Here is a 27,585-nt window from a genome sequence, read left to right as displayed (position 1 = left end):
GCCCATATAAGCTCTACTATAACTCTTTTAGGGTTGGAGATGTACCGAGATGTTTAGCCTCATTCTTGTTAGACCATAGTAAAATTCGTCCCTGCCATTCTTATTAAACCATAATAAAATTCATCCTTATAATAGATTTCCTTTTACCAATTATATTTAGCCATGTGTACAACTTGTTACATAAGTTTGTTGCTACTTTTCCGTATATGGTTCATGTGGAGGCTCTCTTTATTTTAATATAGAAAATAGAACCATCGGTTCTTTCTCCTCTACTCCATTTTCTTATCTCATAAACTTTTATATTTATTTTCAATTATTCATTGGAGTAATGAGATATTATTACGTTGTATTGGATCAAGTTATAAGTTCGATTAAGTACTCTCCAAGAGTAAAATAAACAAGTAATTTAAATTTAGATTTAAAGTCTTAAATCTCATGATTTTTTATATGGAAGTTTTTCCATATAAAAATTCATGTATTGCTTGATATTTGATTATTTTCGTTATAGTAATTATCCTTAATAATAGTTTTTCAAAAATAATAATAATTTTTCATTTATCAAAAACAAAAAGCATGATGTATATCCAAATTATACAAAGTTTTTTTTTTTTTTTTTTGTATGGGAATGAGAATGAAAATAAATATTTTGTTTTTATCCTTATTTTTTTTTATTAAATATGATTGAATTTTGTGATTCTAATTATTATGTTTATGTTTAAAAACATAAAAGAATATAAAGTTGAAATGATTATTTGTTTGTATTCAACCATGGTGATAAGAAAAAAATAAAAAATAACGATAATAACCTTATACATAATTTAAAATAATTTTTTATTTTTATTTAAAAGAAAATGCTTTTGAGAGTTTTTTTTTATTAAATAACAAAATTAAGAAAAATAATATTTACTCAATAAAAATTAATCATAAAAAATTATACAATCTAATAGAAATGAACAAGTAAAATATTAATTTTAATATATTTTATATAATTTTCTTAGTGAGACAATTCGGAAAAATATATGTATATTCACATAAAAAAAACAAAATGGATTTATACTTAAGGACTAAATAAGTAAATATCTGAAAATTTAGTATGCATTTGGATTCACTTACCTAAAATTTTAAAAATTATTTTTATTCTAAAATTTTAAAGTTTAAGCCAGTAAATTTTTGTTGATGCATCAATTTTTATGTAAAAGTTATTATTATTTTTATTTTAAAAAAATATTCATTTATTTTTAAATAAAAAACTTTTATGTAAAAATATAACTTCTTATATAAAAAAAATAAAAACATATTTTGGATTTAAAATTTTATTTGAGAAATTTTAAACAACTTTTAAGACCATTATATTTTTAAATATAAGACCCCTTTTAGAATGTTTTTCAAAACTTGTTTTTAAAAATTATTCTTTATTTTTTAATTTAAAAACAATTTTTAAAACACAAGAAAATAACTCTTACTTATTTTCTAAAAATTATTATTATTATTATTTTTTTTATTTTTGAAAAACAACGATAAAATAATATTAAAAAATTTAAAGTAGGTCCTAAGGACACGTTTCAGCATATTTTATTCTTTTAAAATGTCATTTAAAATAACTGCCACGATTTTCGATATTTTTTAAATTCAAATTTTTTATTTGTCTAATTTTAAAAAAATCTATGGATGGGAGGCTTCGGACCGTCGCTTTAAGTAATAGTCCCCAAATTAAGAAATTGGAAAACAAAACTGATAATCAAATATTAATGGGAAATTAAATTAGAAGGATTCGTTCTTAACCGAGAAGCTCAGAAAAGGTGACTTGGATTTTAGCTTTAATAATACAATAGAAATCGGTAGAAGGCAATCCAATCTTTCTTGCTGGGTCCCACCACGTCCCTCCCTCCCTCCCTCCTTCCCTCCCTTCTTTTTTCTTCGTCTCGAAGGAAGCGAACTCAGTTAAAATTCTCTCCCCATTTGCTGTCTCCGCCAATCACCGACGATGCAAGAAGCGGAGCTTCACGATTTGTCCGACGACGCCGATTATGCCGCCTCACAACTTCAAGTAAGCAATCTCCGATAATTCTCATTTCCAATTCGGTTTTTGGATGAACAATTATTTTATATTATTTGTTCATATTTTTCATTAGGAATCGCATTTGATCAATCTTGCATGTTTGAATTACAATGTCGAATTTGAACGTTTTCTTGATATTTTATTCATTAGTTGACATTTATGGTGAATTATTGAACTTAATTTAGGTTTTTTGATTTCTTTAATTTGGTTTAGGGTTCAGCGAGTTTCTCTCGAAGCGGTAGTAGTAAAAGAAGCTCGTCGAGTGAATCGGATGGCGCGGAAATCGTGTACTCGAAGGATAATGTGACAATTCATCCGACTCAGTATGCATCTGAGAGAATTAGTGGGAGATTGAGGTTAATTAAGCAAGGATCTTCCCTTTTTATGGTAATAATTAAATGTTGAATGTTTCCATGTTGGGAATTTTGTGCTTCCATGTATGATTCTGAGGCTGTTTGTTTTTCTTGTGGTAGACATGGATTCCATACAAGGGACAACGCTCGAATCCGAGGCTGTCTGAGAAAGGTAAGGGTTTGGTTTCTGGTTACTTGCATCTATATGTTATGCTTTCTGGTTGATGAATTGATTGTTTTGTGATTTGGATTCATTGTGCAGATAAAAGTCTATATACTATAAGGGCAGTGCCTTTTACGGATGTGAGGTCGATTCGCAGGCACACTCCTACACTTGGGTGGCAATACGTAATTGTTGTTTTATCATCAGGTAAGATGGGCAAAATGTTTTTAATATAAAATGTTGAGATATGGATTGCTATCAGTTATGATTCCTGAAGTATGATCTTGTATGTGAAAATTAAAATGAGGGATTTTGGGGTATGAGGTTAATCTTTTGTGCTAGATTCATTAGATTTGATATGTTGCAATGAGAGATTGTTGTTTGCCAACAGACACTGAACAAAATAGAGAAAGAAAAAGATATGTAAAGAAAAAGATATGGATATTATGATTTAAACATGATATAATCTTCAATTGTACATAGCATGTGAAAAAGATTCCTATTTATAGACCTACAAAAAAAATGTGAAAAAGATTCCTATTTATAGGTGCATATATTTGCCAGATGTATTAATGGCAATCTTGAGATTCACTATCACTTTTATGTTGTACAACATAATCATTTCGTTGTGTAATTGGAACTTCTTTTACAGGACTTGCATTTCCTCCTCTTTACTTCTATAATGGAGGAGTTAGGGAGTTTCTCGCAACAATAAAGCAACATGCTTTTCTTGTGAGGTTGGTATTTCTAACATGTGCATGTGTTTGTTTGTTTGTTTGTTTTTTTTTTTTGTTTTTGATAGGCAAACAAGAATGTGCATGTGTTTGTTATATTGTGGCATATTTCTATGCCTTTTACCTATAAAAATTTGGTTCTTTAAAAATCTGTTTAAAATGGAATGCATAAAACTGTGGTTGCTACCGCATTAAGAAGGTTATTCACTTGATGCTTCAAATAGCCACATAAAAATACTCTTAACTTAGAGGCCCTGAAATGACAAGAATTTGGGCGAAGGCAATTAGACAAGGCATGGATGCTGAGGATTCAATGGAAGATTGGGCTCTAGATGAAGTTAAATGTCAAAAATGATTTTTGTAGTTTATGCAATTACTTGGAATGAAGACTCCATTGATTTTTTGATTTCTTTTTCTTGTTAGCTATTAAGAATCTTCCACAAATTTTAGGTGTGTAATTAGCCGCAACTGAATCCTTGCTTTGTAAACTATTCTACACCTGTCGTGTCTGGACTAACAATAGAGGAGGGAAATGGGGCTAAGGATCTCATTGATGAACGCCTATTGAAGTCTTGAAACAATGATCATGTCCCTAATTTAACACTAGATCATCATGGCTATAGGTTAAAGCCTCACTACTAATTAGAAAGTCAAGGAGCTAGCGTGTGTCATGCTGTCACTACTCCGTGTGTGTCTTTTGCCTACTCTTCCAGATATTAAGAGTTTAGCGTTTGACATCATTAGGTATTTTCTTAGTCAGTTCCTTTCTTAGAATTTTGTCTCCATCTATTAACTTGATTGTTTCTCTTCCAGTCTATTTCATTGGAATTCAGAAGCTCCTCTTGATAGCAGGGCCTTACATGGCTCGTGGCAAATAAGAAAGTTAACACAAATGACATGTTTCAACAGGAGACCGTTTAAAGCCCATTGCCTTGATCATTGTGTTATGTGCTTGGCTATCAGAGAAATAATTGATTATCTATTTTTACGCTATCCACTAGCTTTAGTATTTTAGTCTAAGCAATTGAGACTTTTTGGAATCGATTATGTTCCCCGCCATGAGTGTGAAAAAGGTGATGTTTATTTTCTCTAGAGTTTTTGGAGGGTCATTTAAGAGGTTGGTTATGTGGTGTATGGTTAGTCTCATTGCGCTTTGGACTATTTGGCAAGAAAGGAATGCCAAGATCTTTTAGGATGAATGGAGATGTATGGAAGATCTTTGTGACTTGGTTTGTTTCCATATTTCTTTGCAGACCTCTAATGCTTTTGTTGGTACTCTTTTGAGCTTGTGAATGCTAGATTGGAGACTCCTTTGTAGATTCAAGAAGTAAGGTGGAGAGATTCAACCTAAGTGATTTCCACCTCCCATGGACTCTATGAAGTTTAATTTTGATGGATGTTTCTTTGTAACATAGGATAACTTGAGATTAGAAGAGTGTTAGATACAAATGTGGTGTTGTATTTAGGAAAGATTACATCTATTAAGGCAAAGATTCAAGCTCTTTTAGAGGGCATCTTGCAATCCAAAATTTTGAGCTGTTTAGATTTATTGGCTGAGAATGACTTTGCTATTGCCATTTCATGGATGTGCAAGAGGGAAAGAGGTGTATGGAAGTATGATGGGTGAATTTGACAAATTATTGATGTTCCAAGCGCCTTGGGATGTTCCTTTTCTTGGATTCTGTGTGTTGCTAACCAAGGAGCGGACCATTTAGTCAAGCCAGGGGCTAGACACTTGGTATACTTTGTAAGGGGCTTTCTGTCCTCTTGAGATATTGGTTTATGCATTTTTCTTATTTCCTTTATAGGTATGCAGTTTGTTTTGCTTTTTTAATTTTTAATTTTTTATATTTTATTTTAAGGTATAGACATGGTTTTTCTTTTGATTAATTTTTTTGTAAATCATGGAAAGATTTCTTGTCTTTCATTGTTCTTAATCTTTAGTAACATGTACAACAAAGGTTCTTTTAGCAAATATTTTTATCCTGTTACTTTATGTTTAATGCCTTTCCTTTCCTTTAAGGAGAATTGCATCATAAATTTTACTAGCAGTTCTCATAGCCTTGGTGTAGTTGATGCCTTGTTGCATCTATAAGACCAAGGTTTCAAGGATGGTATATAAGAAGATTAAAGAATGGCATCATATGAGGATTCTTAATTTGTTTACTATTATTTGCATTTGGAGCTTGTGGTGTGTTACAAATATATATTGCCATCTCTTGTGAGCTTCTTACTAGATGGAATATTTCCAGGTCAGCTGATGATGCAAATGTATTTCTTGTGAATGACTTTCAGGATCCTCTCCAGGTGCGTGTTGTACTGATTTACTTTTTTGGTTTGTACTTACAACTTTACATCAATTGAGAATGGAACCGTATCAGTCGTATATGATCCAGAAGATGGAAAACAATATTTTCTCCTTCTCTTCCCTTTTAGTTCCAATTAAGTAAAATCTCAGTCATCCTTGTCCTAAGCTAGGCCCTAAATCATCCCTTATTCTAAATAGCTGGAATCTTGGTATACTGAAGACTAACATTGATAGTTGCATAATTTCTGGTGTCTTTACAAATTGGATTGCTGATGCATTTTCCAATATTCAGGAGAGGCAAGTTCTCTAAATCTAGAGATTACACCTAGAATGTATAGTAAGAAAAGTATTAAAGGAAGATGTGAGTTGCTTCTCATTACTTAACTCAACAATGGCTTAATTCCAACTACTCGGGGTTGGTAACATGGATCTTTTTTCTCCATCTAGCTCTATTTGGTGCCATATCTGGAGCTACTTCTCATTCATTCTATAATCTAGATGGAAAGGAGGTTGGAAATGTCACCCAACTCTTGTTTGGGGTGAAGCTGTTGCTTATGTATGTCTATGTGTATGTGTGTGATATTTGTTGGTGAATCAATATCCTGAATCTTGAGGTTGCTTAGGGATTAATCTTCATGAACTTAGGAACTTAGTTTTATTCTACTTTCCCAATTACTTGAGGGCCGTCATGAAGAAACTGTGGTTTCCAGAGCTGTATTTATTTCTTTACTCGAGTTAAGCATTTTGCTTCTGAGGTGAAACTATGAGTAACCAAAACATTTCTGGCATGGCAGTTTGAGTTGCTTCTGCGGTCTTCCAAGTGACAGTGTCCAAGTAGCTGCTTTAAATTCCCCTGGAACATATACTAAGTAGCCTTGATAAGTGGTAACAGACTTACATTTAGCAGTTACATTAGATCTTAATATTTGATTTTTCTTTTACCGAAACTTTTAACCTCTACTGAAATTAATAAAATAGTAAAATGCCAAAATTCAGAAATGATTTTCCAATGTTTTAAAGTTTAGCCATAAACTTGCCTCCTCTAGTTGTCCTTGAGGCCTAGCTCAAGTGGCAAAGTTTGTTGAGGTATGGATGTGTGAGGTTCTAGGTTTTTCCATAAGGGTTACAGATACACAAAAACAAATACGTCTCAAAGAATCCTCTAAATATTCCAAATGCCATCCAATGACCTTGTTTAGCTGTTTGCCTGAATTCTAAATTTATTTTAAATTTGATTTCAGATGGCTTAGTGAATCCAAATACTGAACTAATGATGACTTTATAGCAAGAAGTGAAAATTAAGTAATATAATTTTGACTCAATTGAGGGTATTTTGTAAAAACAAGGAATTGTCATGTATACACCTACTTTTACCTGTGCATTCCTCTCTTTCTCTCAAATTGGATACACTAACAGTTACTGCTCTTTTCTTTAGGAATTTAATGAAAAATATTTTGAGATGACATTATAATTTTAATTCCATGTCTTCATCATTGTTTTGCGTTTTGTTTGTTTTCTATGTTGATGATGGACTATTTGAATTTTTATTAAAAAGTGAAAGGCCAATAGAAAAGTGGGCCACTTTTATTGTGGGTTTATATCTTGATTCTTTGATGAATAACTGCTGTCCATTTTTCCCTTCATGTTTCTATTGTTTTCTACAGAGAACTTTGTCTTCTCTGGAGCTGCCTATGGCTGTTTCTGTTGCAAATGGACCATCTACTTCTGTTTCAGTCAGCGAGCCCCCTTCAAATGAAAACCAAGAGAAGGCTGATGGGGGTAACTTTGATGGACTCGGCGCTACTTCTCAATACAATGGGAGGCATAGGCCAAAGATTCACGATCCTGCTCGTGATCTCTCAATTCAAGTACTGGAAAAATTCTCTCTTGTGACCAAATTTGCTCGAGATACAACTTCACAACTCTTTCGTGAAAGTCATGGTGATGGCTTTGGTTCTAATGATAGGAGACACCATAACCAGTCTCTCCTTGATTCCCCTCACAAAGCATCCAGTGATGAACAAAAGGTTCCTGATGAAATTCCTGTGCCCTCAGATCCTCTGGAGGTAGTGTTTTGTTTCCTTTGGTTACTTTTTCAGATATTAATATATCTTGCTTTTAAATTTCAATATATTTCAACATCAGATAGTAAGGAGGTATTATATATATGAATTGACTTAATCTTAAATTGGCTTGAATATGAATTTTTTGTTACTGAAGGACTGTTTGGCAACTTTGTACATGAACTACCACTTCTTCTTCTTCTTCTGAATATTTGCCACACTGTTTTATTATAACCATTATTCTTAATAAGTTGAGCAATTGGTGCTTGGTCATTAGTCTTTTTCTGTTTGAAAAATTATATTTTGTTGTTTCTCTCCAGGTGCTACGTTTGAGTAGGCGTTTATGTGAATCTCTCTCTTACCATTCTGAAGAACTTTTGTGTAATTTTATACATACCTAGATAACTGGATGCATTCTATCCCTCCATCCAGTTGAACATGGTAGAATGCATTGCAATTGTCACTCTGGATGGGATAAACCTGTTAATAAATTAGCAAAACAGTATGCATTTAGCGGACTGGTTGGCCATAGTAGAATATTTTGCTATTTATTTCATTTTTTGATTGCAATGGTATGCTAGTTACATGGAGTTGACAGTTTAAATGATTTGCAAAGTGGAAAATAATGCTCTAGGTCTATTATTGGATGAGCCAGGTTGCTTTTGGAAATCTCTTTCATGGAGGGTCTGGATACCTGGATATCTTATCCACATCATGTGTAATTCTGTTTTTAGTAAAAATGTTGCTTAGAATCAGAAGCTTAGCCTACTAGTTCAACTCACGCGAATCATTGCATTGTTAGTCAAAAAAATTTGAACTTCTATGCCAGGACTCTCTGATGCAGACCTCTATCCTTGTTAAACAGAAAACTCGATGTAGGAAACAATATCATGATGAAGAAGCTGTCACTAATGTGGGAACTTTTGAGCTAATCGATTGTAAGGAGGTATAAATAAAAAGGAGCCCTGTTTTTTAAGTTATATGGGTTTGTTCCTCTTCCTTTTAGTATTTTGCCTTTTCTCAAGAATGAACATAATGGTTGTCTAGTTTGTTCGTGGCATATTCTTTCACAGTAATATGAAAAGAAGCTTATTTAACTCTTGGATTGGTGGTCTTGTATCTTGCATCACCGTGATGTTATATCATATTTATCAACCACAATGAAGATCAAGTTTCCAGATGATATATATCACTTGGGAATTTTGAAGAGTCAAGTGGAGTATTCTTTTTCATGTTGAAATCTTTTGTTAGAAGGTTATAGCCAGGTTGCTTTCATGGCCATTAAAAAGCAACTGTTTGCATTGATCATTCAAAGATGCACAATAGTGCTTCCTATGTTAGTTTTAGAACTATTGATGCATCAAGAATTAGTATATCTTGAGTCTGAAATGATGTTGGCTCTTGAGTAACTGGACTTTCTCTTGCCACACTATCGACATATAGACCCAGTTTTACAGTCAAGAATCATTCCTCCTATTGGAGTGGGGTGTGTGGTGGCTAAGTCCGAAGTCGTTATACAAAATTGTGATGAATAGTTTACATACTTAAAAATAAAAGCAAAGAAAGAAGAAGGTAGATTAGGGGGAAGAAAAGCAACTTAAAAGGAGAGAGATGAATAAAAACGTTTTTGTGAACTCCAAACTTAATTTCTATTATTAATTTATCTTTTTAGTATGTATGTTCTTTTTAAAAATCTTCTCATGGACCAACTTAATTTGGTGGTAACTTATTGTTAAATTTTTTGAACTTTTTAAAAAGTTAAGATTGTACAATGCAGTTCAAACCTAGGCATCATTTATTACATATATAAATTTCCAAATGATAAATGTCATGGTTGTTGAAACCATGATTATTGAAAACTTGTGATGCATGATACAACACATGATTTGTAGGTCAAAGAGGGTAGGTTGTAAATTGCTTTCAGTGTGGACTCCCCCAATGGCTTTCAATAAGTTAAACTTTGATGGATGTGCTCTAGGTAACCCAGGTCAGTTGAGAATTGAAAGTATGGTTAGAGATCACTATGGTACGGTACCAAGAGTCTTCTCTAAACTGGCAGGAAAGAGATTGGCTATTGAGATAGAGATAGAAGCTCTTTTGAAAAGTTTATTGCAAGTCAAAGCTTTAGATCCTTTCCAATTTATTAGTGGAGGGGGGTTCCTACTGTAGTGACATGGGTGTTGGTGAAAGGTTAGTGGAAGTATGACATTTGGTGCCCTCAGGTCCTAGATCTTGTTAGCAACTTGGCTTGTTACTTTTTTTTTTGTCCCTATATTTAGCTAGTGATATTGTGGATTGATTAGCAAAACATGGAGTTTGTAGGGGATATTTACTCCCTTGAGTCATATATTGTTGCTATATTTAATTTGTGTTCAGTTTTTATCTTTTATTTGCATAGTTATTTTGTTGCTCTTTTTAGGTATTTCCAACACCCCCACCTTTTTATTTTTTATTTTTTTTTATCATCCTTAGATTTTGGAAAGATGTTTTTCATCCTTACTTAAATTTCTTAGCAATGAATAGTTTATTTTTTGAGACAACACATATGATATGATTTATTTTTCATGGAAAACCACATATATCATTGATATGTATTGCATTTTAGCGTATTTGATAATATAGATGATACATGGTGTGATATGTACTACGATGCTTATGATATATGATGGGCGAATAGTACATGGTTTTAAGAAAAATCAATTTTGAAGTCTTTTTTTTTTTTCTTTTTTTTAAAAAGAGATTTAATATTGTTGTTTAAAGGATGTTAATGCTGGAAATGGGTAGTGAAAAGGAAAAGATGAAAGGACAATCCTATATTAAAACATTGTGGGCAACTTGCTGAAGGTAGATGTAGGAGATTTATGCTTAAATGTAATTATTGTTCTAATTAATGTTGCTACTTAAATGAAACGTATGTTATTTAAATTATTGGAATGCAAACTTTAGGAATGTTGATGAATAAAGTGTAAAACTTTATTTATTTATTTATTATAAAAAACAAATGTATTAAATGATAAATACAAAGAAAGATGAGCAATCCTCTCAAGAGGTACAATTGTTGATAAAAAAGTAGACACATATATTACTCCACAAAAGCTAAGCCATCCATCTACGTAGATAAAAGGTAGATACAACAATGTACACACATTGTAGATAGAAACCAATGTTTTTAGAATCGGATCAGTTATTGAATCGAAAAAAATCACCGATTCACGGTTCATTAGTCGGACTGGTGGTCGAACCGGTGACGTTATAAATATATAATTTATATAATATTATTAAAAATAAAAATATTTAAAAGAAATTAAATATATAATAATTTTTTTTAATAATATTTCAATTTTATATTTGATATATCAAATATAAAAATAATAAAGATAAAATATAAATGAATTTTTACTTTTAGAGAGCCAAATTTTATGCCCATTTATACCTATTTTTAGATAACCTATCTCAACCCTTCATTTTCAATTCATCTCCACCATCCATTCAAAAACAAACCCTAAAACCCATCTCTTCCCACCACAGCCAGACCTTCCCATTTTTTCCCCTTTTGCTTCTTCTTCTCACTTTCTTCTTCTTCTCCTCAAAACCCATCTCTTCCCACCACAGTCGCATCTCCCCATTTTTTCCCCTTTCTCTTCTTCTTCTTCTTCTCTTCTCCCATTTCTTTTCTTTCTTTCCTTCTTTCTCTCACTGTGCTGAGGCCTACCCTCACCACCAGCCACCTCGCTGCTGGTAGTAGCTCCTATGACGATCGATTGCCAGCCAGCAACCGTCTCATCCCCACCATCCCACCATTTCTCTCTCTCATGGAAATAAAAAATGTAGTGAATTGTTCCGTTCACTACAAACCGACCAGTTCACCGGGTTTATCAGTCCGACTGTCAGTTCTGACAATTCGAGGCCAGTTTAATAAGTCGCCGACTTAAAAGGGTGGACTAGATTGAAAAGATCACCGGTCGACGATCGGACTGGTCAGACCGGCCGGTCCGGTCCAGTCCAGTTTTTAAAACATTGGTAGAAACTTAATACACTTAGGAGGGAAAAAAATTCTCTTGCAAAGGAGGCCAAGTACCTTGTTTCTTGCTTGGCTAGGTGGTCTAATTCTTGATTAGTTGAATAAGGAACTCAAGAAATGGAACATCTCTCCTAACTAGCAACATTTAGAGTTTTGTGGATCCAATTGTTGAACTTCCATGAACTTCTTTTCGTATTAGATATCCAAGATGTTACAATAGCAAAATCTCCCTCTACACTTAGATTAAATGTGCATAAAGCTTTAGCGTACAACAAGCCTTCAAAAATGTTTTTTTTTTTTGATAAACCAAGAGACGAAATCATATTAGAACACGCCAAAAAAGGGGGCGCTCCCTAAGCACACCGGCAGTATACAAAGAAGGCCTCACCCAAGGCAACAAAGGAAAAGAACAAAAACCTAGAAAAGCCAAAAAAGGCCAAACAATTCAACCACCCAACAAATTCATAAAAGATAAAAAGTCCACGTCCATGACTTGTTGAGACCATTCAAGAAGAGCCCGAAGGAAGAGATTCTTCAAGCTCATATCTGACTTCTCTTCTTCTTGAAACATTCTTCTATTCCGCTCTCCCCAAATATACCAAAACAAACAAATAGGCACCATTTTCCAAACTACACTCCTCTTCTTTTCTAGGCCCTTAATTTTCCATTCAAGAAGCAAATTTCTCACTGAATTCGGGAACACCCACACCACCCCAAAAGAAGAAAGCACCACAGTCCAAAGCTCCCTTGTCTTACCACAATGAATTAGAATATGATCCGTTGATTCCTCATTCTCTTTACAAAGAACGCATCTATTGACCATAGACCAACCTCTCCTCATTAACATATCAACAGTAGAAATTTTACCCCACACCGCTTCCCAAGCAAAGAAACGAGTTCTTAAAGGGGCACGCGAACCCCATACCTCCTTTGCTGGAAATAAGGGGTTGTTCTCCACCTTCAAGGACCGATAATAGGATTTAACACTGAACTTTAAAAATGTTAATATCTATGCCTTAATAGGTGAGGCTAATCCTGTTTACTATTGTACTCGAATGATCTTTGATCATGCCTCTTATATCTAACTATCCAGGATTACCCAAAAAACACCAATCAAAGTTTAACTTTTACCAAACTTACTAAAGGGGTAACCAATCAAGCATGACCTTCTTATGTGATCTCTTTTGTAGCAAACATTCTTCCAATCTAATAAGAGATAATTCAAAGGAGTATGGGCAAAATGCTTAATGACTGAAGCTCAAAGGGAGGAGAAAATTCAAATAAAATCCCTATTATTATCCACGGATGTCCATTTATCCTCAAATATGCTAGCATTTCTCTCCCATCACAAACACCATATCAAGGAAAAGATAGCCACTTGCCAAGGAGCTTTCTCTTTTAGTCGACTACCAAAGCCCTTAACCCAATATCTCTATTACCTCTAGGAGGCACCAAATCAATCAAGGCAATGTAGAACAATCTAGTCTAAGTCCCAGTTCTTTGTTTGATTGCCTCATGGCATGTACATAAGCAAAGACTCAATGCTTTTGTTTGATTTTGTAGATTAAGTGGAGTCTTATTGAGAGTCAAGGTGGTTTTTTTGTGTCCTCTCTTTTAAGGGCTTCCTTTAAGTGCTCCTTGTATATGTCCTGTGTACTTTTGCCTATTATTAATTTATATGTACCTATCTTTACCTATATATATATATATATATATATATATATATATATGTATGTATATATAAAAGTCTTAGTGCCATGAGGCAAATGAATAACACATTGGTCCTAATAGCTTTATCTTAGTATATTATTTATTTTTGAATTATTTTTTCTTTTATAGGGATGATACTAAACTTGGAAAATTAGAAATTTAAAATATGGCTCATGAAACATATATGCCAATAGTAAATATAGTATAGTTATGTATGATCAAAATTTCTTTTAAGGCATGTGGGTTGGAGACTTATAGGAACTTGAAACTTTTGGCATATTAGTATTTATTAGTAGATATAGTTGGAAGATAGTTTATAATTACAAGTCTAGAAAGTTTATAATTTATGATCTTGTGATGAGTTTTTGTATTAAAATATAATATTGTGCTTAGTTGATTTCATCAAATTCTAATGTTGAATGTTTGCACTTGTGTAAAATATTCGATGAGTGATGACCCCTTGGGGGATAGCTTAGTGTTAGTGCTGTAAGGCAATGAACTAATAGTCCCAAGTTTTACCCTCTTCTATATTTAAATGGTTTAGGATAGAGAAGTGGGGCCATATCACTTGAGTTTTTCTTTGTTGTTAGTCGGGATACATGTCTCACTATCAGGGTGGATTCCCTATATATATATATATATATATTTTTTTTTTTTTTTTCCAACAAGCAAATGAGAGATAAATTAAAAGGTGTGCAACAAAAAAAAGGGATATACCTGGTAAAAGGAAAAGAGAAAAAATAAATGGCAACGAGAACAAAGACCTTAACTTAGACTAGTCCCTCCCCGACCAATCAAGAAACTCCAAAAAGAAAGGAATAACCATCCTCAAGCGGTTATTGGACCAATCATATAAATTTTGAGGAAAGAATCTTTTAGAGCCTGATCTAAGCTTCCTAGATCCTCAAGAAACTTCCTATTTCTTCCAAAGGCACTGGAAAAAGTATAAAGATTTCAATCCCTCATAGTTTTTCGAGTGCTTCTTCACCACAAAACTACCATGCTGACAAAACAATCCTTCCTTGGTATCACATAGGGAAATCCAAAGAAAGAATCCAATTGGTTGATCATTAATGAGTATGTCCTGTTGTCTGTTCCTTTTTTAATAATGCATGTTTACAGAAAACTTAGAAAAACCCTGGCCACAAAATCATTTGGTAGTTTACAAGAATGTCTCCTCTTCATTTCCATATCACTAGTGGTATATGTTTTAAGATATATCTTTGCTTCTATATATGGACATGCATGTGTGTGTATATATGTCGGTGTAAGCCATCTGTTGTTTGTTTGACTCAAATGCACTTTGATTATGCATCTCAATTTTCAGGTATTATACTTCTATTTACCATGTTATGTGATGATTAGACTTTAAAGTGTGGAGAGGTTTTCAAAGATGTCTTTTTTTTTTGATAGTATAACTTCAAAACCTTGTGTGTTTAGTTTAATTAATAGCTTAACATGGTATTAGAACCTCACATACATTTGTTTCTCCCATTTATTGAGTCCATGTGCAAACCCAAAAGTGGGCTGCTTGTGAGATGAGGTATTGGTGCTTTAGTGCATCTCAAATTGGGATGTTGGCTTCAAAATATAGCATTTGGATTTAGCATTGTTGCTCCAATGGGCAATTTCATGTGCCAAATTTGGCATGTGCCAAAATAATGGTATAGCATTATGTTTAACATTGTGTGTTGGAGTGATGTGCTAAAATTTGACATTTTTATTTTAATATTTGCATTGGAGAGCAATTGTCAATGTCAAAAAATGACTTTGGCATTGCTATTTTAACGTTTTGCCTTGGATATGATCTTTAGCTCAAGTTGGCTTAATATACATCTAACAACCTTCTTTTGGGTTTGCATATAAACTCAATATATTGGAAGCAAGAAGCAATGTGGTGAGGTTTGAACTTGTGACTGCCCGACACAATTAATGCTTTGATACCATGTTAAGCTACTCATTGACCTAAAGACTTAAGCTTTTAGGTCAATTAGTACCGACACAATTTAGACTCTGATACCATATGCTTTTAGGTCAATTAGTAGCTTAACATGGTATTAGAGCCTTGATCATTAGGAGTTCATGAGTCCTTGAGGTTGGTATTGATGACTCATGTTCCCTTTTACTGAATGATACAAATCACCTCTGAACTTCCATAATGTAATGTGTTGTTGGTATTGCTGTTGTGCATTTAATATGCAATTTTTATGCATCTTATGACCCTCATGCTTTTCAATATTCCATGAAATAAATATGTTAAAGACAGTGTGACTTGATTGATGAGCAAATGCATCTTATGCTTAGTAATTTGCTTCCAGTGCTGTGTGCAACTTAAGTCCCTTTCCCTCAATACAGATGTTATGCATGCTCTGTTATGGTGTTACGGTGTTAGTACGAGGACACATGATTACCCAGTAGTTGATATGGTATACTATTTTCTATGAAGATATTTGATTGAAATCTAAATTATACAGTTTTTTAAGATGTTACTTTTGACTAAGTTTTGTTATGATTTCATATGCCTGAGCTTTTTTCTCCCTTTTTCTTGAGTTTTTATTATCTATTATTTTCATTTCGCAGTTTGATAAATTAGCTCTAGTATGGGGAAAACCACGACAGCCTCCTTTGGGATCTGAAGAGGTAAGGGCTGATGACCTGTCATGAAAATGAGTTCTCTGTCAACCTTCCAATGATAGATCTGTTAAATGTGATGGTTCCATAGAGTCGTGTATTTTAAGTTGATCACTTGAAAAAGTTTTTATTTTCTTGCAGTTATAGCTGTTATTGTTATATTGAATTACTCTTTCATCCATTTCCCAAAGTGGAGCTAAACTACCTTTTCTTTCCTTTTCTCACACTTTCACCCATGTTGTTTTGTATGCTGTTTTTTATTTTTTATTTTTTATTTTATTTTGATAGGTAAGAAAAAAATGTTTATTAAAAAGAGAAACGCCAAAAGAGTGCTCCAAAGTACGCATGGAGTATACAAAGAGTGCCAACAAAAAGATAGAGGGAGCAACAAAAAGCAACACCCCTCAATGACCATGCCCAAAGATTACAAAGAAAAGCAAGCTTCATTCCTTGATCAGAAAGCTCTTTGTTATTAAACGCCCTACTGTTCCTTTCCTTCCAAACCATCCAGAAAAGACACATAACAACATTTGTTCTTTTTTCAGCATACAAAAAAAAGAAGGAAAAAAAGTTGTTTTGTATGCTGTTAGCATTGTACTCATCCGCTCCAGTGATTAAAAATCAAAGCCTTAATATATAACCTGTGTGTATTGTAGCAGCTGTACAAATGAGTTATTTCAAGTCATCCTCAACACTGAATGCTTAAGTCTGTAAATATAATGTGTGAAAATGGGGTGGGTATTTGGAAGGCTATTTGGAATGGGTAGAAGGAATTCAACAATAGGGTTGTTTTTAGGGTAGGAAATGGTAGGAGGGTAAGGTTTTGGAAGGATAGGTGGTGTGGGGAGGATCCTTTGGCAGTGGCTTTTCCAGAGTTGTTTTTAATTGCCATTGATAAAGAAGCTTGAGTAAACTAGATGTGGGAGTAGGGTGGGGAAGGGGGTTGTTGGAACCCGGTGTTCACAAGATAGATAAATGATTGAGAATTGGGAGAGGTGGAAGAGTTGCTTAATAGTTTGCAAGGGCAAGTGATTAGAAGTGGTGTTGAGAATGTCATGGCTTGGCAGGTAACAAGGAGAGGCACCTTTACAGTGAAGTCCTTTTACTACTCCATAGTAGGGCGCTCTCTAGGGCTTCCCATTAGGTATTGTGTGGAATACTTTGGTCTCAGTGAGAGTCATTTTTTTTGCTTGGGAAGTAGTTTGGGAATTTTTTTTAACTCTAGATCAGTTAAAATGGAGGGGTTGGCGTCTTCCAAGTAGATCTTATTTGTGTAAAGACGAAGAGGAGCAGCAAACTATATCCTTCTCCACTGTCAAAAGGCAACCTTGTTGTGGCACCTCATCCTTGCTCTTTTTAATGTCCAATGGGTAATGCCTTTCTCAATCAAGGAGGCCCTTCTTAGCTGGCAGGGATCCTTTGTTGGGAAAAAATGGAAGAAGGTGCAGAAAGCAGCTTCTTTATGCTTATTTTGGACCCTTTGGAAAAAGAGAAATCGAAGAGCCTTTGAAGATTCAGACTTGACAAACCATGCTATTTTACGCTCCTTCATGTACATGTTTTTGGAGTGGGTCAGTGTTCATTTGGGGTCTAGCACTTGGTTTTTATTTGACTTTATTGATTGGTTGGACTATAAGTGAAGCAAGGGTGTTTTTTTTTTTTGTGAATCCTTCCCTTATTTGGCCTTGTATACATCGTGCATACTTTAGGCATGTTTTAGGCACACCTTTAATACAATTGCTTTTACCTATCCAAAAAAAAAGTGTAAAAATGGTGGCAGCTCCTATCAACAGTTCTATACTTATGTTGGGTTAAGGTTGAGTCTCACATCCAAAGCCCTTACAATCTGAGGACCATAATCTTATAATGAGACTATGATGCTCAACCACAAGAACTCTACGCATTACAATAATCTGTATTCTATTGAAAAGTAATAAAATATAAATCGTTTTTTATGGTTGTACATCTCTTTTTAACACATCATTGATGTCTATTTTTCTTCCTTTTTTGTGTGTGTGTGTGTGTGTGTGTGTGTGTGTGTGTGTGTGTGTAGTGTTGTATTAATGCTTGCAATGGTCTTATAAAATAATAATAATAATAATAATAATAATAATAATAATAATGCTTGCAATGTGGTGAACCTATTTCTATTTCATTTATTTCCTTAAATGCTATAACATTTATTCTCTATTGTTTAAGCAATTGCTTTCTGCATGCACTGCATGCAAGGTTGTCATCCCAGTTCTGCATCACGCCTTGTATTTAATGTCATAACACCATTATTTATTGTTAAAGCACCTATTTCTATTTCATTTATTTCCTTGAATGCTATAACATTTATTCTCTATTGTTTAAGCAATTGCTTTCTGCATGCACTGCATGCAAGGTTGTCATCCCAGTTCTGCTTCACGCCTTGTATTTAATGCCATAACACCATTATTTATTGTTAAAGTACTTTGTTTAAGTCATATGTGTTGATGTGACTCGTTTCAATATTGAATTGTTATGATGTTGATAGTTTCTTTTTCATCAGTTAGAATTTTATCACAGTTCTCTTTTGGACAGACCTACAAATGTCAAGGAATTCCTTCCATGTTCTTAGTTTAACCATGTTTTGCTGTCATTGATCCGTAACTGTGGACTTTTGGAGTTGCTTTGTATCTCATTTTGGTTCTTTCGAGAACATTCGCCTCAGCATAAACATGGATAATGCTTTATCTCTCACAAAGTTTCAATTGTATTTGCAGTGGGCCACTTTCTTAGATTCTGAAGGGCGAATCATGGATTCAAAAGCTTTAAGAAAGAGAATATTTTATGGGGGAATTGAGCACAGTTTGCGGAAAGAGGTTTGTACCTTGTAGCTAGACTATTTTTTTTTTTGGTTGAGCACACTTGTTGTCAAACCTCACTTGTTGTCAAAACTCATTGTTATGTTCATAGGTCTGGACATTCTTGTTGGGATACCATGCATATGATTCAACATCTGCAGAGAGGGAATATCTTGTGTCAATTAAAAAGTCAGAGTACGAGACTGTAAAACAACAATGGCAGGTTTGCAACTAATCTTAAACATATTTTGTCATATCTTCTTCCATTTTTTAATGCAAAGCATGCACACTTGTGATGAGCGTTCCCTCAGATTGGGATAGATGAATGTTCCCTCAGAGTAGGCCTTTAGAGGCACTTGGGCATGATATGAAAGGTTTCATGGGATCCAAACTCACATAGATTGAGTTTTAGATTTTGATATTTGTATGGTAAGCTGTTCCAGGAATTATATGATCAGAAGTCTTTCGCTAAAAGCTTGAACGCCACTTTCTTGGTCATCATTCCAAAAAAAGGTGGGGCTGAGGACCTAGGGGAGTTTCGGCCTATCAGCCTGTTAGGGGGGCTGTACAAGCTTATGGCCAAAGTGTTGGCCAATAGGCTGAAAATGGTGTTAGACAAGGTGGTCTCGGTTGATCAGAATGCGTTTGTAAGGGGGAGACAAATTCTAGACGCCTCTCTCATAGCTAATGAGGTGGTTGACTATTGGCAAAAGAGGAAAGAAAAGGGGCTGGTGTGTAAATTGGATATTGAGAAAGCCTACGACAGCATCAGCTGGAGTTTCCTTTTGAAGGTCTTGAAAAAGATGGGCTTTGGGTCGCGTTGGATGGATTGGATGTGGTGGTGTTTCTCAACGGCAAAATTTTCGGTCCTTATTAACGGGGCACCAGCAGGCTTCTTCTCCAGCTCTAAGGGACTGCGTCAAGGAGACCCCATTTCTCCTTATCTTTTTATATTGGGCATGGAAGTGCTGAGTGCACTCATAAGGCGGGCAGTGCAGGGGAACTTTATCTCTGGTTGTAGACTTAGAGGCAGAGGGGAGGAGGAGATAATGGTGTCTCATTTGCTCTTTGCAGACGACACTATTATCTTCTGCGAGGCCAGCAAGGATCAATTAACACATCTTGGATGGATTTTGGCGTGGTTTGAAGCGGCTTCTGGGTTAAGGATTAATCTGGCCAAGAGTGAGTTGATTCCAGTAGGGGAGATTGATAATGTTGAGGAAATGGCGGTGGAGTTAGGCTGCAGAAATGGAAGCTTTCCGGTTAAATACTTGGGGCTGCCTCTTGGGGCCCGGCACAAGGCCTTGCCCATGTGGGATGGGGTGGAGGAAAGAATGAGGAGAAGACTTGCCCGTTGGAAAAGACAATACTTGTCAAAGGGCGGGAGAATCACCCTGATAAAAAGTACCCTAGTTAGCATTCCTATCTATCAAATGTCCATCTTTAGAATGCCCAAGTCTGTGGTTAAAAGGCTGGAGAAACTTCAAAGAGATTTTCTTTGGGGAGGGGGAAACACGGCTAGGAAAATCCATTTAGTCAATTGGAAGGTGGTGTGTACGCAAAAGGATAAGGGGGGCCTTGGCATAAGGAGGATGGGGTCTTTGAACAAGGCCTTATTGGGCAAGTGGATTTGGAGATTTGCTGTAGAGAAGGATGTCTTGTGGAAGAAGGTAATTGGGGTGAAGCATGGGTTGGAGGGCGGGGGTTGGAAATCCAAGGAAGCCCGGGGGCCTGTTGGAGTGGGAGTTTGGAAGGAGATTTTAAAGGAGATGGGCTGGTGCTGGAACAACATGAAGTTCAAGGTGGGGAGGGGGAATAAGGTTATGTTTTGGACTGATCATTGGTGCGGTAATGAAGCGCTGTCCCAAGCGTTTCCTCAGATTTTCGCCTTGGCAGCTTGCAGAAATGCAGCGGTGGACGAGGTGTGGGACCCAAGGCTTGGCCAAGGAGGGTGGAATCTCAGTTTGGTTAGAGATTCTAATGACTGGGAGCTGGGGCTGATTGAGGATCTGCTGTTTCTGCTAAGGGACATAAGAGTAACCCCTGAGGAGGACTCAGTGCTTTGGAAAGGGGGGGATTCTGATAGTTTTCGGATTCGGGGGGCTTATAATCTGTTGGCAGCCCCTAATCCTCTTGTTTTTCCCGGAAAAAATATTTGGGTGGATATGGTCCCATCCAAAGTGGCGTTCTTTGCGTGGGAGGCTACTTGGGAAAAAATTCTCACATTGGATAGGCTGCAAGTGCATGGGTGGCAGCTTCCAAATTGTTGCTTTTTGTGTGGTTGTGAGGAGGAAAATGTAAATCACATTCTTTTACACTGTACAGTGGTTAGGACCCTTTGGGATATCGCCTTTGCCTTATTCGGGATCCAGTGGGTGTTTCCAGAGAGGGTCAAAGAGGCGTTGTTTTGTTTGCAGGGTTCTTTTGTGGGTAAAAAAAGGAAGAAAATATGGAAGTCCATTCCGCTATGTATTTTTTGGACGGTATGGAAGGAAAGAAATAGGCTAGCTTTTAGAGGGGGTTTTTTGGCTATTCAGACTCTCAAGAACTCTTTTGTATGTAATTTGTGGAGTTGGGCTAAGTTGTATAGGGGAGAGGAGTCCTCTTCACTTCTAGGCTTCTTGGAGTGGATAGCGGTCCCTTAAGGGCTGGTGAGGTGTTCTTGTTGTTGTTCCTGTGGCCCTGGGGCTGCTTGGTATACCTTTTGTATGCGGTGCGGCCTTTTGGCCTTCTTTAATTTAACTTCTGTTTTTGCCTATCAAAAAAAAAAAAAAATTTGTATGGTAAGAGTTTGTCTGTTTGCTAGTGCTACTGAAATGGCAAAAAAATGTTTTCTTGGATATCAATTTTCATCTTTTGTCAAAAAGAATATTCAGATCAAAAGTTGAAGGGGCTCCTCATCAAATCCCTTTTGAATGGTTGAGGGTTTTACTTGGATTGATTAATTATACATTGTTGGGCTTTATAGATAATCTGAACCGTGGATAAAAGGTTCTAGTTTTGCTGTTTTTTTGGGGCTTGTGTCTTTTTCTTTTATACCTCTTTTATATTCTATGTATGACTTGTGTCTTTCTTTTATACCTCTTGTATACCCTCTGTACATAGGATGTGCCCCCATTGTTTTAGGTGCTTTATATATGATTTTGTCTTTGCCTATCCCAAAGTCATTTTTTTTTTTATAGAACTACATATAGTTGTTTTTCCTCTATGTGCAGTTGTGTTTTCTTAAATGCATGAGCTGAATTAGAATATTTCTATTTTCAATAGCACAGTTGTTTCCCTTTGTAGTTTTAGTGGCATTCTGCAGAATGAAGGATTCTTTCTCCTCTCTATCAAACCAGGATTATGTGATTTTCTTTGGAAATGGTTTTCTACTAAGCAGGCTTTTCCATGATCTGACATACACATATTTTGTTCCCACAGAGTATCTCTCCAGAACAGGCAAAAAGATTTACAAAATTTAGGGAGAGAAAAGGCCTCATTGAGAAAGATGTGGTGAGCACAATGTTTTTAAACTGCTAAATTGATTCCATCTGGTAACTTGGGAAAGCGATATACAGTTTAAAACTATCTTTTTTGTTTCTATTTATTTTGTAGGTAAGGACTGATAGATCGCTATCTTTCTACGATGGGGATGACAATCCAAATGTGTATCTTTTACGAGACATATTGCTGACATACTCATTTTACAACTTTGACCTTGGTTACTGTCAGGTAATGACTTCTTAGTGGCAGTGGCTTCTTATCCTTGGTGTTTCTCATCTTGGTTTATTTATTTATTTATTTTGTATGAAAAATTGATTTTACTTGCTAAGCATTAATTTTCATTTTGGTTTCTCTTGGTCAGTCCTGCCACATAATTGTTTTATGAACAGTTAAAAAGTTCAACAAAAATTAAAAATCTGGAACTGCCTGGAGAAACTTTGAAATATAAAATGAGACCCATCTACATGCAAATATAATTTTGTATGTTGAAGGCATATCCACCAACCCATACTGGAAATTTGGAAGACTGGTGGAACCCTGAAACTACACTGCTGTGCAACAGTGACTTAAAAGCTTCTAAATAAAGCACATTACATGGGATATGATGATAACATACAGTAACACCAAATATCTACTGAACCTATTCTAAAGTGTAATACCATAATCATCTAAGAAGGCTGTAAATGAAGTTATTATATATTTACATGATTTAGGTCCCTATCCATAGGGTTTAACTCCTATATATGGATCTACAATCTACCATATCAACAGTTGGAGCTTGCTTATTAAGAACCTCTATGTGTCTTATAGGGTATGAGCGATCTTCTGTCCCCAATATTGTTTGTAATGAAGGATGAGGCGGAATCATTTTGGTGTTTTGTGGCTCTGATGGAACGCCTTGGGCCAAACTTCAATCGAGACCAAAATGGCATGCACACTCAACTTTTTGCGATATCGAAGGTTTATCTCTCTCTCTCTCTCTCACACACACACATGCACATAACAGGTCATGTATCTAGAGTTTACACCAAATAAACATGCACACACATATGAGACATCTTGCATCTGCTGTTTGAACCAATCCCCACCTCATGTGGAAGATATAAACTCCGGATACATGATGCTTCCCCCATGAGCCATGTATTAGGTAAAATTCAGTCTCAAACCTGGGTATATTATGAAAGCTGCACACACTAGTCAAGGGCATGTCAAAGGGCTGTGTAACTAAAAAATGATTGCCAAAACTGTTTATGGAGCCATCCCCTTTTATATAGAAGCACAATCTCTATGTGAACAGAAAAAATTTCTCAAAACAGTGAAAGTAGTCATGTGACATCTCAGTGAATAAGGTATACTACAATTATTATCTGAATCTTCCTTTATGCCTTTTGATGCTTCGCAAGCTGTGAACTGCTGATGCGCTTTAGTTTAGACAGTTACTTTTTTATTTGTCCATGGTGTTTAAATGTGTGAGCTTGAAGTTTCATGTCTCAGTGGTACCTCGGCTAAATTCTTTTTGTAGACAACAATAACATGTTCTGAGTTTCTAATCCTTACTGATTCTCAATGTTATGTTGACAGCTGGTGGAGTTGTTAGATAGCCCGCTCCATAATTATTTTAAGCAGAATGACTGCCTAAATTATTTCTTTTGTTTCCGCTGGGTTCTTATACAGTTCAAAAGGCAAGTGAGATCATTATAAATTCAGGTTCCTGGATTTACTGTTTGTTCATCATGTTTTCTCCCTTCATTCAGGATTTATGTTATTCTACTAGCTAATTATAAAATGCAGGAACATGCAGCTTGATGTTGCTCACTACATGGTTGTCATGAAGCTTAAAATTTGATATTTTAATTGGAGTTACTATAAGTTTAATTGATATACCTTATCACCCTTATTAGTTTAAATACACAGTAGTTCTTCTTGTTTTTGTGTCAACAAACGTACTTTCTACTTTTAGCATTGCATTAGAGTCGGTGGGGAGTTATTCTTGGAGGGTTAGAAGCACTTTCTACTGCTTGGAAGTGCATTTCTAGCAAAAGTTAGGCATTTGATGAAGTTATAAAAATCACTCTTAAAACTCTAGAGAATCACTTAAAGTGATTTTTAAACTAGCATTTGGTAAGTGCTTCTTCCCAAAATCAATTTTTTGTGTTATGTATCTCATTATAAAAATATTTTCAAAACACCTTTTCTTTTCATTCCAAAACACTAATTGGTTCTTTATAAAAGTGTTTCATATAGAAGTGTGACGGACAAAAGTGATAAGAGTCCGTTTGACAGTGATTTTAGAAAATGTTTCTAACATTTTTTATACTTAAAATTTTTATCATTCAAATGTTAAAAAGGTTAGAAACATTTTCTAAAATCACTACCAAATGTTGAGAGTGATTCTAGAAAATGTTTCTAGCATTTCTAACATGTAAATGATAAATAATTTCAAGTATTAAAAAGATTAAAAATGTTTTCTAAAATCACTGCAGGCTTTAAATCCCAAACAAACCCTTGGTTCAGTTTTAATGATTTTGATGGAAGGAATTATGTTATGCACTTGGTTTGCTTAGTTTCCACTCAGCTCCAATATTTAAGAGAATACTTGTAGATTTTTGTAGTTCACATCCTCTCTTTAGTATCACTCTACCAGTGATATGCATGGACAAACTAGGATGACATTTTTAATCATTAGAGAAAATCTAAAATTTTCTTGAAAGATTTTATAAAAACACCTCTACAAACAATTAACTAATTAAGAGTGCAGTATATGCTTTTCTCATGATCAACTACAGTCCTAATACTCCTCTAAGTAACTCACTGATGGGGGAAGCTGCTGTTGTAATCTTTACAAATATTACTGCTTGGTATCATAACTTTGAGTTGAGTTTTAAGTTTTTTATTTTGATGAGAATATTGTAACATTATTTTTCTATCTTGAAGTTGAAATCTGTTGAGATTTCCAAAAACATTTACCCTATGGAAAGTGTTTTAAAAAACAGTTCTGAAAAGTACTTTCTAAGAATTGTTTTGAAAACTGTACTATTGTAAAATAAAAGTTTATTTGAAAACTTGAAATGCTCTTAACCTATTCTTTATAATTTTAAATATTTTTTAAAAAGAAAATTGTCTAGTGTTTTATTTTTGATCATTCTTTATATTTATATAATTATTTTTTAAAATAACTCTTAGAAAACAAATGAAAATGACTAAAATATGTTATAAGAAATTATCCCATTTTATATTTTTAATAACAGAAAAATGTTTTCCATTTTCTGGTTGATAATTTTGCTCTTTCAGTCTTTTTAGGTTTTTGAAAAACAGAAAACTGTTGTGGAAGACTACTGCCAAACATATCCTTAATTTCCAATATGTTTCTTTTGTTTTTCCTGATATCTATGTTGATAAATAATGTAGTGTGACTTTAAAAGTTATCGGGATAAATAATATAGTTTCCTTAAAACCATGTTACTTTTACGTTTATTTAATCTGTCCTGACGTGAGTTTTGCACGTATCACAGGGAATTTGAATATGAGAAAACCATGAAGTTGTGGGAGGTACTATGGACACACTATTTGTCTGAACACCTGCACTTGTATGTATGTGTTGCAATCTTGAAGCGGTACCGGAACAAGATAATGGGAGAGCAGATGGATTTTGACACACTCCTGAAATTCATAAACGAGTTGAGCGGACAGATTGACCTGGACGCAACCCTCAGGGATGCAGAGGCTCTGTGCATATGTGCCGGTGAGAATGGTGCAGCTAATATCCCACCAGGAACTCCACCTTCGTTGCCGATTGACAGTGGTTTACTATGCCCACAACAAGATGATATTTTATGAACATGGTCCCTTCCCCTGGGAAAGGATTTATCAATTCTCTGCCATCAAGTGTTAAGGCAACACTTTCCTGCATTTTGTAAATGGGAGGATTTTATCAGCTTTATATTTCAAATGTGAAGGGCAGCGGTTGCTGCTTTACCTAAATTCTCGTTTTTTAACTTTCAAGAAATCCATGTCTTTCCTTACATCAAATGGTCTTATATGGGAAACGGAAGACGATTGATTCTGGTGCTGGCCTCTGTTACCTTCCCCCATTCAATCCCTATTGTCCTAGTGCTAAATAAAAGGTTAACGTGTTGGGTGGAGTGTTCTATTATAAAGCTAAGTTTGATTTGCAGCCAATTTGAAAAATAATAGGAAAAAAATGGATTTCTACAGCTTTATGATTTTACCTCCGTTTTGGTCATTCAGTTGCTTTTAGAACGTACGGTTGCGTTTCGAAATCTGTAATTACTCCAATATTATTTGGTATTTGGGATTGGTCCTGTTTTGTCTCCTATTCTTTTTGGTCACATTTGCAAGTCCATTTTGCTTTTCACAGCCATCGAGATATCCTAGAATTACCATTCCAAGTTATTTTTGTTGGGCTAAGTTTCTCTAACCTAAGAGCCTGTGTGTTAGATTATTTTATATTTGCTATTCTCTAAATCCAAATATATATAGCATTAAGGCTTTGGTATGTTGCGAAAAAGGAGATTGAGAAAATAAAAGAGAATTAGGGTTGTTTTCTTGGATACAGTTTCATGGCTCAAGGGTAAAGTTATAGGTTCTTACATCAACCTTTTTGGGGAGGTCTATGTAGTATGATTTCTTTATGATATCTTTCAGTTCATTGTTTTTTGAGGTGATTGATTCCTACCTCAAGCATATATATATATATATATATATATATATATTTATTTATTTATTTATTTATTTATTTATTTAAGTTTTGAAGGTGAAGAAACCAATGAAGACTTAAAAAAAAAAAATTTCTATGGTTTTTTATCTCAATATGGAGAGTTTTTTCACTGGATGTTCTTGCATTATTATTGTTCATTCTTGTTAGGTTGTTATTATTGTTGATTAGTTGTTATTTTGTGGAAGAATCCTTCAACTTGTGCAGATGATCTAGATCACCCTTTTAACTTCCCAACAAGTGGTGCTTTATTGTGGAAACTTTTATTCCTAACAAGTGGTATCAGAGCTTGGTGTTGGGAACTCTTATTCTTGAAAGGGATGAAAATAGAAGGGGACTTAGGTGGTGTTTGTTTCTTTGGCTTTTTGCTGAAAGTAATTTGTTTTCAGAATTTAGATTGTTCGTTTTTCTACTTTTTCATGACTTATTATAAGCTTTTTACTAAATAGAAAAAGCCAAAATATGTAGCTTTTTCTAAATGGAAAAAAAAACAT

The 27,585-nt window shown here is 34.7% G+C and overlaps 1 protein-coding gene across 4 annotated transcripts; it reads left to right on the top strand.

The window, feature by feature from the left end:
• Window positions 1-1,767: 1,767 nt before the first annotated feature.
• On the top strand, window positions 1,768-26,419 carry LOC100260961 (uncharacterized). 4 transcript variants are annotated; one of them, XM_010658157.3, is made up of 16 exons: window positions 1,779-2,047; window positions 2,273-2,446; window positions 2,533-2,584; window positions 2,675-2,782; window positions 3,228-3,312; window positions 5,562-5,616; window positions 7,282-7,683; window positions 8,546-8,626; window positions 15,992-16,051; window positions 18,790-18,888; window positions 18,983-19,093; window positions 22,294-22,365; window positions 22,468-22,584; window positions 23,167-23,316; window positions 23,938-24,038; window positions 25,869-26,419. In XM_010658157.3, exons 1-16 carry the CDS (start codon window positions 1,985-1,987, stop codon window positions 26,191-26,193), a joined length of 2,055 nt encoding a protein of 684 aa, XP_010656459.1. In that variant the 5' UTR covers window positions 1,779-1,984; the 3' UTR covers window positions 26,194-26,419. The 4 variants fall into 4 exon arrangements, with proteins under 4 accessions (XP_002285365.1, XP_010656459.1, XP_010656458.1 ...); XM_010658156.3 differs by having other exon boundaries at window positions 8,510-8,626; XM_002285329.5 differs by lacking the exon at window positions 8,546-8,626 and having other exon boundaries at window positions 1,768-2,047.
• The last annotated feature ends 1,166 nt before the right edge of the window (window positions 26,420-27,585 follow it).

The sequence above is a fragment of the Vitis vinifera genome, chromosome 11, assembly GCF_030704535.1.
Source record: "Vitis vinifera cultivar Pinot Noir 40024 chromosome 11, ASM3070453v1".
Classification (NCBI taxonomy): Eukaryota; Viridiplantae; Streptophyta; class Magnoliopsida; order Vitales; family Vitaceae; genus Vitis; species Vitis vinifera.
This window is presented reverse-complemented; position numbering and strand designations above follow the sequence as displayed.

Bases quoted from the DNA above. Each gene is read 5' to 3' on its own strand.
- LOC100260961 (XM_010658156.3), top strand. From the start codon at position 1,985: ATGCAAGAAGCGGAGCTTCACGATTTGTCCGACGACGCCGATTATGCC. The intron at 2,048-2,272 runs GTAAGCAATCTC...AATTTGGTTTAG, and splicing joins ATGCCGCCTCACAACTTCAA to GGTTCAGCGAGTTTCTCTCG. The intron at 7,684-8,509 runs GTAGTGTTTTGT...CTTCTATGCCAG, and splicing joins TGCCCTCAGATCCTCTGGAG to GACTCTCTGATGCAGACCTC.